General features: G+C 21.0%; 1 protein-coding gene across 2 annotated transcripts in view; it reads left to right on the forward strand.

Moving 5' to 3' along the window:
- The window catches only part of LOC122504273 (potassium voltage-gated channel protein Shaw), an 83,093-nt gene extending 76,732 nt beyond the window's left edge, over positions 1 to 6,361 (forward strand). For both annotated transcript variants that reach the window (XM_043615303.1, XM_043615304.1), the window contains exon 5: positions 5,314 to 6,361. In XM_043615303.1, the coding sequence (XP_043471238.1) occupies positions 5,314 to 5,378 (65 nt within the window). In that variant the 3' untranslated portion in view covers positions 5,379 to 6,361. The remainder of the gene's footprint in view (positions 1 to 5,313) is intronic.
- The last annotated feature ends 6,720 nt before the right edge of the window (positions 6,362 to 13,081 follow it).

Here is a 13,081-nt window from a genome sequence, read left to right on the forward strand (position 1 = left end):
GAAATAAAATTTTATTTTTCCTCCTAATTTTTATAAATTTGTCTCTTTTAGAAATATTAGTTTCTACTTATTTTAAATTTAAACAATGTTAAAATTTATTGTATAATAATACAATAAATACAATATTATTATGTATTTATTTATTATTATTTATTACTTTTAGTTTTTTATTTTTTACTTATTTTTTAAATTTTTATTTATTTTTTTTCATTTTCAACGACAATAAAATACTTTGATAATAGAAATAAAAAATTAATACTTTGATTAAGTCTCCTAGGCAATAAAAAATGTTTACAGAAAAAAAAATTTTATTGTTTTGCTCCTAATTTTTTATAAATTGTTTTTTTTTTTTAAATTTCGTATAAAAAAAACTGACACGTTTAGAAAAAAAATACTCTTAATGCTTAATAAAGTTTACTAAATAAAATATAACCATTAGGCAGATCGAAGCGACGCGACGACCCTCTTCAAATCTCATTTATTTTTAATAATTTTTAGAAGTAATGAACACTCTTTAACTGTTCTTGGCCTAATTTTCAAATAAAAACTCTAATCTTTTGATACAAGAATTTATAAAATAAAAGATAAATTTCCCTTGCGAAAATAATTTTTTTTATTCTCAACCATTTATCGTTATAGATAAAAGTTTAATTTTTCAATGCACTTCTTTTTTTTTTAATGGAAAAAAATTTTACTCTACAAAAATTTCACTTTATTGGAATATTCTCAATTAGTTTATTTGAGAATTTCCTCGTATATTATTCATATTATATATATCTGATGAAGAATTTTTTTTTTCTGACAGTAAATTCGATAAGAAAAACTTTACGTCAACTCCACAGTTTGATAGTCGAATTAATGTTTTATTCTCCTCTGCTTACTTTTTTTTTTGTTAATGGTCTTCCAGACTGGTTTTGCTCCAATTCTCCATTTTATCCTAGTTTAAAAGAATATTTTCATTTTCCAATATTTGCTCCAATTTACATCTTCTATAATTCATTTTACATATATTCTATTCTCGTGTTCTGTTGTTTTTCGTTCTTCTTTATATTTCAAAAAAAAAAAAACTGTTACTTGAAACGATATTTTTTTCCTTTTCTTTAGAACATAAAAATGTCTCAATTTTCGAAAAAAGAAAATTTTAACTTATCGATTAGAAAATTCTTTTTTGTAAATAATTTCTGTTTATTTTGTTAATATCGAAGAAATTTTGTTAATGGACTAAATATTAAAAAATATTAAATTTTAAAAAAGGAAGAAAATATTTTTATTTATTTTTATTAACTAGAGTATAAAAAATACTGAGGAGGAAACATTTTGTGGGGGGAAATTTATAAACTAATATTACTAATTTTACGTTCGTTTATAAATTTTCTCGATTAATTTTATATTCATTGAATTTTAATGGAATTTAATTTCGAGTAATGCAACTCAAAGTGATATTCTCCTTTAATTTAGATGGTTTCAGCTTGGAGTTTGATGCAGTTGTTACTTTGTCAGCCTTTGTTTCTAAAGCATCCTTAGTAGAATGTCCTGAATATCACTCATCTTAGGAAAGTCAATTTTCTAACGGTAAAATACATTGAACGAGTTCGACATTTGCTTTGAGAATGAACGTGAAATTAAATTTAGTTTCGGCAAACGTTTATTATTGAAATTATTTACGAGACTTAAAATTTATTAACTCCACTGGAAAGGAAATTATTAAAAATACATTTTTTTCTGTCTGACTAAAGTTCATTTTTACTACTTAATTTTTATTTTCTGTCTAAATTGTATATTTACTTTTACTACTTAAGTGATTGGGTCCGAGTTAAAATGTATTTAGAGATAAAAATTGTAGAAAGGTAAAAATTTGTCCGTCTGACGAAAAATTGTTTTTACTACTGAAATTAAAATTACAATTATCAAAAAGGTCTGTCTGACAAAAGCTCGTTTCGACTACTTGGAAAATTTTTTCAATTACTCTTTTTTTTAATTAGCTGTTCAATTACAAAATTACTAATTCCAATTATAAACAATTATAAACAATTATAAACAATTATGAACAATTATAATTACAATTATAGTCTAGAAAATTCTGTCTGACCTAAAAATATTTTCACAAATGAAGACGAAAATTTTTAAACTAAAAAAATACTATTTCTACTAAAATATTCCATTGTATAACTTATCTACTAAAAAGTGTAAAAATAAATTTTTTTTCTCCGACGAAATTTTGTTTTTACTACTTTTATTAAAATTACCACTAAAAATTATGTTCTGTCTGACCTAAAATTATTTTTACCACTGAGACAGGAATTTAAGGTTAAATATTTTAAATTTTTAATGTTAAATATTTTTAATTAAATATTCGAAAGTAAATATTTGTGTTCTGACGAAAACTTGCATTTACAAACGTAAACTAAAATTACAATCTAATAAATCTTTTCCGTCCGACTTGGAATTGTTGTTTCTACTGAACCGAAAATTTCAAAAATAAATTTCCCGTAGAACGAAAGTTTCCTTTTACTACATAATTTAAATTTCTGTTTAGATTATCTAATTTTTTTCTATTTTCCCTTTTTTTCATTACATGCACTATAAAAACTTGGAAAATGTAAAATTTTTTTTCATTTTTGAAAAAAACAGGATTAAATTTCCCAATGACTGAAAATTGATAGAAAAAAACGAGAATATTTCTTTATTTTGGAAAAATAATTTTGAAATAGAATTTGAGAAAATCGTCCCGTTTTAAATTTCCATTTCAGATAAAGTAACATCCAGTATACTTTGTTTTTCTCTCTGTCTCTCACTCTCTTCTTTTTAAAAAAAAACAGTAAAAGATATTTTTACTTTTACCCGAATGTATTTCTTTCCGCTATAAAGTACGTAAGTGTCGCTTAGTATTTCTTTTTTTTTCTTTTTTTTTTTTGTAAAGTGTTGAGGTGCGTTTTATCGAAAGACGTTTTTTCCATCTGAAGCATTAAAAAAAATCCCTTTGAGTGCAGACATAACAATTTTACTTGCAGTTAAAAAATTCATTATTCAAAATTAAACACTTCCATTCAACGAATTGCAATTTATCACATGTGGATTATATAACACTTTTAAATATTATTATTATTAAACTTTTCCGGAATTATTCAAAAAAACTATGATTTATAAAAAAATATATTTTTTTTATATTATGTAATTTATAGTAATTTTTTATATTAAGATTACAATCATTTATAATTATTTTTTAACAGAACAACGCTATTTTATTTTACAGTCAAAAATTAATTTTTGAAATTATTTACATAAAAGTTGTTGTCATTGATTTATTTAATATTCTTAGAAGTATTTCAAAATTCCTGGAATTCTGAAATATTTCTCGTTCCTTGAATCAAATAAATATATAGAATATTACTTCAAAGTCTCTGTGAATGTTATTTCTTTTAAAAAGAAACTTTTGGAAAATTTCTTTCTATTCAATAGCAGCTCGAGAGACGTACAACTTTTATCAGGAGATAAAATTTGTTTCATAATTCTGAAGAATTTTTTTTATTTTACCCCCAAAAAAATGAAAAAAAGAAAACAGGTAGATATGTTAGTTATTCAAGTCTCTCAGTCTTTATATATTCAAATTGGCTATCAAATCATACAAAATTAATAGACTTTTCTAAAATTTTATTATTTCGAAATAATATAATATTCTTTCAAAAGATATTTTTAAAAATATTTTTTTAATATAATATAATTTAATATAATTTTACCCAAAATTTCAATTATTTTCAAAAATTTTCTTCAATTCAATAATTTTCAATATCTACTATTTTTAAATAAAATTTTCAACAGAAATTTAATTATTTTCAAAAATTTTAATAAAAGTTTACGCAAAATTTCCATTATTTACCTAAAATATAATATAATTTTACGAAAAATTTCAATTATATTCAAAAAAATTTTTCTAATTTAATGATTTTCAATATCTACTATTTTTTAATAAAGTTTTCCAAAAAAATTCAATTATTAAAAAAAAATCTGATAGCATTCTATACTAACATTTATTTATTTTTAAAAATAAAAAAATTTCACAGGAATTCAATTAACAAAATTTTTTGCAAATTCCTTCGTACTTATTCAATTATTTTCATAAATAATAAAATTTTTTACATGGATGCAATTATTTTCTTAAATAATAAAATTTATTGCAGAATTTCAATTATTTTTAATTCAATTTTAATCGAATTCTTCAATAAATGTCATTTTATTAAAATTCGTCAATAGAATTCAATTATTTAAAAATTTGTTTAAAAAATTCTGTATAAGAATAAAATTTTAAGAAACATTGAATTGTTCAATAAATAATTTCCTTTTGTATTGAAATAATTGAATTCTCGTAGAATTTTCTACTAAAAATTGATTTAAAAATGAATTTTACTTTAAATTTTAGATAATAATAGAAAATGAAAATAATTTTTAAAAAGTTACAGTAACAATATTATATATTATTAAAAATAATGGATTTATACAAAAATGTAGGTATAAAAACATTTTAAAGAATTTAATTTTAGAAAAGTTGCAAATGATTGTAGAAATTTAATTATTTTCAAAAGAATAATAAAATTCTTCTTACAAAAGTTCAATTATGTGCAAAATTAAAAAAAAAATTCTCGTTAAAATCATAAGTATCTTTATAAATAACAAAATTCTTCTCTAAATTTCAATTATATTTGAAAAAAATGTTCTGATTTTAATGATTTTTAATATTTACTATTTTAATAAATTTTCCTACAAAATTTTAATTTAAAAAAAAAATTTTTTAATTTTTTAATAAAATTGTACTCAATCATTTAGAAATTATTTTCATAAATTATAAAAATTGTAGAGGAATTCAATTATTATTAAATTTTTTATAAATTTCGTCTCAATAATTAAATTATTTTCATAAATAATAAAATTTTTTACAGGAATTCAATTATTTTCGTAAATAATAAAAGTCTTTTTAGGAATTCAATTATTTTCGTAAATAAAAAAATTCTTTTTCTTTTTTTTCTACAATTTTAATCGAATTTTCCGAAAAATGTAATTATTCTTAAAAATTTGATTAAAATTCATCAAAAGAATTTAATTATTTAAAAATTTGGTAATAAAATTCTTTATAAGAATTAAATTTTAAGAAGCATTCAATCATTCTATAATAAATGAATGAATTAATTAATTAATGAAAGAATACGGAAAAAATTTAATTTTTTTAAGATTATATGCTACTAACTTCATTAATTTCCATTTTTATGATTTTTATTCTCGAATTTAACGAAATTAACGAAATTAATTGACTTGTTCCAGATGACGATAGGAGGAACTCCAACCTACGGACCAACGGGACCAAAACAACCGGAGGTTTGGGGTAAAAAGGTACCAAAGAAATTCCTGCACTGCCGCGTTGTTTTCGAGTTTCCTCGACTGAATTTTTAAAGGAATGGTAAATGGGCGAGAGTGAAAAATGAGGATATCAACAAAAAAAAGAAGAATATCATTGTACAGTGATGAGTATTAACTTGAGGACATATATTGTAAAAAAGGGGATGGATAATCGACGACGAGGGGTTAAAAAAAGCAAAAAAAAAAAAAAAAATCGCAAACAGATTAAAACAAGGAGATCGTTATCATCTTCGATTCCCATATAATGTTATTTTGCTGACACAAACACACAAATCGAATGACTTTATCAATCACCATCATATATACATATAGCATGCTACGCACCATCTCCCCGTCTAGGGTGTCACTCAAAAGTTAAAGCGTATATAATTTTTTTTTTCCTCCCTATTATCAAAATTGACAAGACGTAACATTATACCTATACTCTTAAAAGATATTCTAAAATTGTACGAAATTTGTTTATTCTGTTAATACTTTGTCATCGATTTTGGAATATTTTTCCCCCAACATGGAAAAATATAGTCTTGTCATTTTTGAATCAATCAATATATATATATTACATAGGTATACCATTTTCATATTAAACAAAAAAAAGAATTTTTTTTTTTACCCACTTTGGGATTCATTATTGTACAAATATTTGTACATTGTATAATATTATGTAAAATAAAATTGTACAGGACTAGAGTTGAGAAAAAGAAAAAATAGTACAATATATCTTTCAAATATAGTAGGAATAGAATAATATATTTATTGTCGTAAGTAAATAAATTTTTTTTTTTCAATACCAAAATTCGGGAAATTCGCTATCGATATCCTGCATTATGGTCAATTTTCTACGATTGAGGTAACATATCAGCTCATTTTTCTTCAAATTTTAAATTTGTATATTTTACTTTGTAAATGCGATTATAATAAAAAATTTGAATTTACTGATTTTTTGTTCACGCACAAGGGAAATAATTTCTTGTTTTTTTTAGAAGGAAAAAATCTATGACGATTTTGAAAAAAAATTATTATTTAAATAAATTTTTAAATAAATTTAGAAATAAATTTATTATTTAAATAAATTAAAAAATAAATTAAAAAATAAATTAAAAAAAAATTTTTTAAGGAGTCATTTGAAAATAATCGGTCGATAAATGACAAATAGATCGAGAGAGAGAGAGAGAGAGAGAGAGAGAGAGAGAGAGAGAGAGAGAGAGAGAGAGAGAGAGAGTTGTGTGTGGAAAGAAAAATACTGTTTATAAGTTGGGAGAAAAGGTGAGGATATTTCGAAATGAGAAATTGGTTGGAAAACATACATATAGATAGGGGGAGGCAGAAGGGAAAAAAAGGAAAGAAAGAAGAAAAGAGAAAGGGAGGAATGAGACAGAAAAAAAGGGAAGAGTGATAAAAAATGTTAGAGTGGCGCCCTAATCGTCTCACTTCCTTTGTACGACCCACGCCCTCACAATGACTCTCCCCTATCGTTCGTGTACTTCCCCCACCCCCTGGAACCCTCTGTGCCCCGCCAAAACCCCTCTGTTTTTTTTACAAGAAGCCACGCTCCGAAAATCGTTTTGTCGTTCATAAAAATGCATTCATGATTCTTGCAAATTTTCTACACTAAAAAAAAATGTTTAAAAATGATTTCCGAGTACTAAAAAAAACCATGAACTTGATAAAAAAGTTTCCTTAAATTTGAATAAATCAATTTTTTAATAAAAAAAAGAATTTTTTAAGAAAGCACTCTTATAAAGAATTATCTTTATAAATAAAAAAATTTTTCTCCGAAATTCAATTATTTTTGAAAATTTTCCTCAATTCAATGATTTTCAATATCTACGATTTTTTAATAAAATTTTCCAAAAGAAATCAATTATTTTCAAAAATTTTGATAAAATTTTTTAGGCAAAATTTCAATTATTTTCAAAAATTTTGATAAAATTTTAGGAAAAATTTCAATTATTTTCAAAAATTTTCCTCAATTCAATGATTTTCAATATCAACTATTTTTTAATAAAATTTCCCAAAAGAATTCAATTATTTTCAAAATATTTTAAACAAAATTTCAATTATTTTCAAAAATTTTGCTCATTTCAATGATTTTCAATATCTACCATTTTTTAATAAAATTTTATAAAAGAATTAAATTATTTTCAAAAATTTTACACAAAATTTCAATTATATTCAAAAAATTTAATAAAATTCTTGACATAAATCTTCAAAAAATTTTCTCAATTCAATGATTTTCAATATCTACTATTTTGAATAAAATTTTCCAAAAGAATTCATTTTCAACAAATTTTAAACAAAATTTCAATTTTTTCAAAAATTTTCGTCAATTTAATGATTTTCAATATCTACTATTTATTATTAATCAAATTTTCCAAAATAATTCAATTATTTTCAGATATTTTAGTAAAATTTTACTTCAAGTTTCAATTATTTCCAAAAATTTCCTAAATTTAAATATTTTCAATGTCTACTATTTTAATGAAATTTTCTAAAAGAATTGAATTATTTAATAAAAATTTTGATATAATTCTACGCAAACATTTAATTGTTTTCAAAAATAATAAAAATTTCACAGGAATTCAATTAACAAATGTTTTATAAATTTCTTCGTAATAATTCAATTATTCTCATAAATAATAACATTTTTTAGAAATTAAATATTTTCATAATTAAAATAAAACTCATGGAAGAATTTCAATTATTTTTAATACAATTTTAATTGAATTCTTCAATAAATGTAATTTTATTTAAATTCGTCAAAAGAATTCAATTATTTAAAAATTTCTTAATAAAATTCTTTATAAGAATTAAATATTAAGAAAAATTCAATTATTATTTACTAAATTAATTAATTTTTGTATTTGCATAATTGAATTCTCGTCGAATTTTTTAATAAAAATTGATTAAAAAATAAATTTCAATTATTATTTTAGATAATAATTGAATTTTGAAATGTTTTGAAATTAAAATATCTGAAAATTCGAATTTTTTAAACTTTTAACAGACAATTCTGTAGAATTATTTTTTTGAAAAACTTTAATTGTGCTTTTTTTTAAATAATTTGAAGTTTTTATTGTCTTGAGAATTTTCAAAGAACTTTTTCAAACGTTATTAAAAATAATTGATTTAGAAAATAATTTTAGTTAAAAATTCTAGAAAATAATAATTAAATTGAAATGATGAAAATAATTTTAAAGAAGTTATATTAACAATAATTTTATAATATGAAATAATAATCTTATCACTGGGTCATCTTTAATTATAAGTTTTTGAATTTCAAAGAGGTTTGAATTTGAAATTTTTGAAAAAGTCTTAATTCCTACTGGAAAATAATAAAAAATAATAATAATTAAATATTTATTTAAAGAAGAAGTTACTGTTGTTTTCAAATAATTTTACAATTAATAAAAATTGCAAAACACGGAAACAAATTTTTTTAAAACGTGAATAATGAAACTGAAAATAAATATGACAACAAAAAATAAAAAAATAATAATAATTGAATTTCAGTGAAAAATTTTATTACTTGTGAAAATAATTGAATTCTTGCGAAGAATTTTATTACTTTTTAAAATAATTGAATTCTTGTCATGAATGTTGTTATTTATGAAAATAATTGAATTTTGCAAAGAATTTTATTAAAATTTCTGAAAATAAATTATTTAATAAACAAATTTATTTATTTACATAATTGAATTCTCGTAGAATTTTTTAATAAAAATTAATTTAAAAATAAGTTTCAATTATAATTTTAGATAATAATTGAATTTTGAAAAGATTTCAAATTAAAATCTCTGAAAATTCGAATTTTTCATACTTTTTACTCACAATGCTGTAGAATTATTTTTTTGAAAAACTTTAATTGTTCTTTTTTTGAAATTATTTAAAGTTATTATTTTCTTGAGAATTTTCAAAGAACTTTTTCAAACATTATTAAAAATAATTGATTTGGAGAAGAATTTTTTTTTCTTATAATATAAAATAATAATCTTTTCACTCGGTCATCTTTAGTTATAAGTTGTTGAATTTCAAAGAGGTTTGAATTTAAAATTTTTGAACATCTCAATTCCTATAGAAAAATAATAATAAATAAATATTTAATTAGAGATGAAGTTATGGTTGTTTTCCAATAATTTTTCAATTAATAAAAATTAAAAAACACGAAAAAAATTTTTTTTTACCTGAATAATGAAACTAAAAATAAATATAAAAACAAAAAAGAAAAAAGAAAAACAGAAAACAGGAGCAAACGAGAAAAAATTTCCATAAACACAAGAGGGCGATTTGAAACTTGGATGTTATCCCTAAATGGTGCTAGAAGAAATAAAAATAAAAAAAAAGAAAAGAAAGGAAACCTAACGGAAAGCGCGTTAAGTCTTTGACAATAAATTGTAATCGCGTTTTCGTATAGCCAACGTGAAAGCTCGCGAGCGAGATTTTCGAAGCGTGGCCGTGAATTTTTATTACATTCGTTGTAGCACCACCCTGATGCCGTCGGGACCAATCAGCAGCCTTTCCTAGACCTTCATATTCACAACACGCCGAAGGACGAGAAAAAAAAGAAAAATTTTTTATATATAAGTGGATTCTCTCCCTGATGTCCAATCATATTTTACTTCCCTTTGGAAAATACAAAAACAGCTTCCAATGAAAAATTAAATAAAATTAAAAAAAGAAAATTTTTTTTTTTCATCCATTAACGCACACCTCGAATGTGGATTAATTTCCGGACACAGTCAATTTCAAAGTTCCGCTCCCATTTTTTTTAACCCTTCAATTCATTATAATGAAAGAAGAAACAAAAATTACATTTTTAGGTCAACGAAAAAAAAATTTTTTGTATTTTTATTATATTTTTGTAGTTTCTTCTTAATTTTTGATTTAGCATAATTTTTTAATTTTTTAATTTAAAATTTAAGTGCTATTTTAAATTAAATTAAATTAATAAAAAAAAATTTAATTTAAATTAAAATTAGAATTAAAATTATTATTAAATTTTTAAATTTTAAATTTAAATATTATTTTTTATTTAGAGTATAATTTTTCATTTTTCCTAATTTTCTTCTCACACTAGTTTTTTATAGTCGTAGGAATTTTTTATTTTCACTAATTTTCCATTTTTGATACTAATTATTTAGTTTTGTAATTTTTAAATTTCTACACTAATTTTTATTTATTACTTTTTTCTCATTGTTTTCTCATCATTTTCAACCAGAAAAATACTTTCAGCAATATTAAAAGAACGATAAAAAAAAAATTAATACCCTTTTGGATAACAAATTCTAAAAATAATATTTGTTATACTAATTTTGTTTTTCTTATTCAATTTTTCAAGAAATTGGGTGGGTTTATAAAATGAAATTATTATTCCAGACGTTTATTCTCTTTAGGTGCGTCGAAAGATGAAAAAGAATGAGTTTTGACAAAAAAAAAAAGAAAACTCTTTGAGAGGATGACAATTTTTTTTTTCAGTCCCAAGGGATCTTTTTGTTAAAAGCGCGTGGGAAGATCTATATCATTGGGGAAAAAACGTTGTAAAGTAGAATTAATGTTGAAAAATATATTCACATTTTTTTCTTCAAATCGATACTATTTTTCCTCTCAATTAAAAAAAAGAAGGAAAAATGCAATTCTTCTTTAAAATTAGAATTATTAAGTTTTCTTTTTTTGCGAAAAAGAAAATAAATTTTGCGGGAAAAAAATCACTTCAATTAATTTACTTAAATGAAACGTTTCTTTTAAATAGAAGAGGCATTCTTAATCAAAGTAATTTTTTATGTCACATCACTTTAATAACGAAGTAAATATTTCCCCACAGTTTTGTTCTAGAGATGATATCTTCTCTCTCTCTATATATATATAGCGAAGAAACATGAAATGACAATTTCTCGACAAATTAAAAACTTTTCTTCAATTAAAAAATCCGAAGGCAAGCAAATTTCTTTTTTATCGAAGTAAAATTTTGCAGATAATTTAATTTTTTCTTTTTTTTACTTTATAACTCTATTAACTTTACCTTTATTTATTTTCTTATTTTATTTTTTACCCTTATTTATTTTCTTTTTTTATTTTTGACCCTTATTTTATTTTTATATTACTTTTTTATTTTATCTTTATATTTCTATTTTTTATTCTATTTTTATATTTCTACTCGTATTCTATTTTTATAAATTGAAACCACAATTGAAATTAAAGAAAACGCTGAATAAAATTTTTTGAATATATTCCTTTAATGTTGCAGCAAAAGAAATTATTTTTAATTACGAAAATCAATTAAATATGAAGAATTTGAATAAAATGAATTACATCATTAATTAATAAAGAATGATGTAAAAAGTGAATACACAAATAATAAAAAATATTAAAAATCTGTATATTAAAAAGTAGTGCAAAACGAATATGTATTATTTTTCTGAGAGTGCTACTTTTGAACTAAGATTTCTTTAATTTTATTTAATTATATGATTTTTAAATAAATTTTGTCAAAAAAAATTCTAAATAATTCAGTTCTTTCCACGAATTTTAAAAAAATTTTTAAGAAGATTTTATTTATTTGCAATGAGTCTTATTATTTTTAAAAATAATTAAATTCTGAAAAAGGATTTTATTATTTATGAATAAATTGAATTCTAAAAAAGAATTTTATCAAAAAAATTTTAAATAATTCAATTCTTTCGACGAATTTTAATAACATTTTCAAGAATATTGCATTTTTCTGCAATGAGTTTTATTATTTATGAAAATAATTAAATTCTGAAAGAGAATTTTATTAAAATTTTAAAATAATTCAATTCTTTCGACGAATTTTAAAAACATTTTTAAGAAGTTTACATTTTTTGCAATGAGTCTTATTATTTTTAAAAATAATTAAATTCTGAAAAAGGATTTTATTATTTATGAATAAATTGAATTCTAAAAAAGAATTGTAATTGTAAAATTTTTAAGAAAATTCTCCGCATGAGAATTTTGAATTCTCATTTAATTTAAATTCTCATCTCCGCATTTTTTTAAAAAATTGAATTACAGTGAAGAATTGTATTACTTGTGAAAATAATTGAATTCTTGCAAAGAATTATATAACTTTTCAAAAAAAAATTTAATTCTTGTCATGAATGTTATTTATGAGAATAATTGAATTTTGAAAAAAAATTTATTAAAATTCCTAAAAATAATTAAATTTTGCAAAGAATTTTATTAAAATTTCTAAAAATAATTGAATTCCTAAAAAGAATGTTATTAAAATTCCTAAAGTTAATTGAATTTCTAGAAAGAATTTTGTTATTTATAATGATAATTGAATTCTTTTGAAGAATTACCTTGAAACTTTTGAAATAATTGAACAGATAGTAAAAAATTAAACTAATTTCGACAGAATTGAAATTAGAATTTAAAAAAAAAATTAGTCTAGTTGTCAGTTAAAAGTATGAAAAAATTCAGATTTTCAAAGATTTGTATTTGAGATCTTTTTAACATTCAATTTATCTTTAAAAATTGCAAATTACTTGTAACTTCTATGAAACTTAATTTTCTTCTAGAGTTTTTAAATAAAATTCTTCTGTAAATTAATTAATTTTACTAATTAAATATATATTTAAAAATTCAACTAATTTTAAAAGAATGTAAATTATTAATTAATTTTCAAAAAAACAAAGTTCTTTAAAATTTCTAATTT

Source organism: Leptopilina heterotoma, unplaced genomic scaffold (genome assembly GCF_015476425.1).
Source record: "Leptopilina heterotoma isolate Lh14 unplaced genomic scaffold, ASM1547642v1 Lhet_287, whole genome shotgun sequence".
In the NCBI taxonomy this organism is placed as follows: domain Eukaryota; kingdom Metazoa; phylum Arthropoda; class Insecta; order Hymenoptera; family Figitidae; genus Leptopilina; species Leptopilina heterotoma.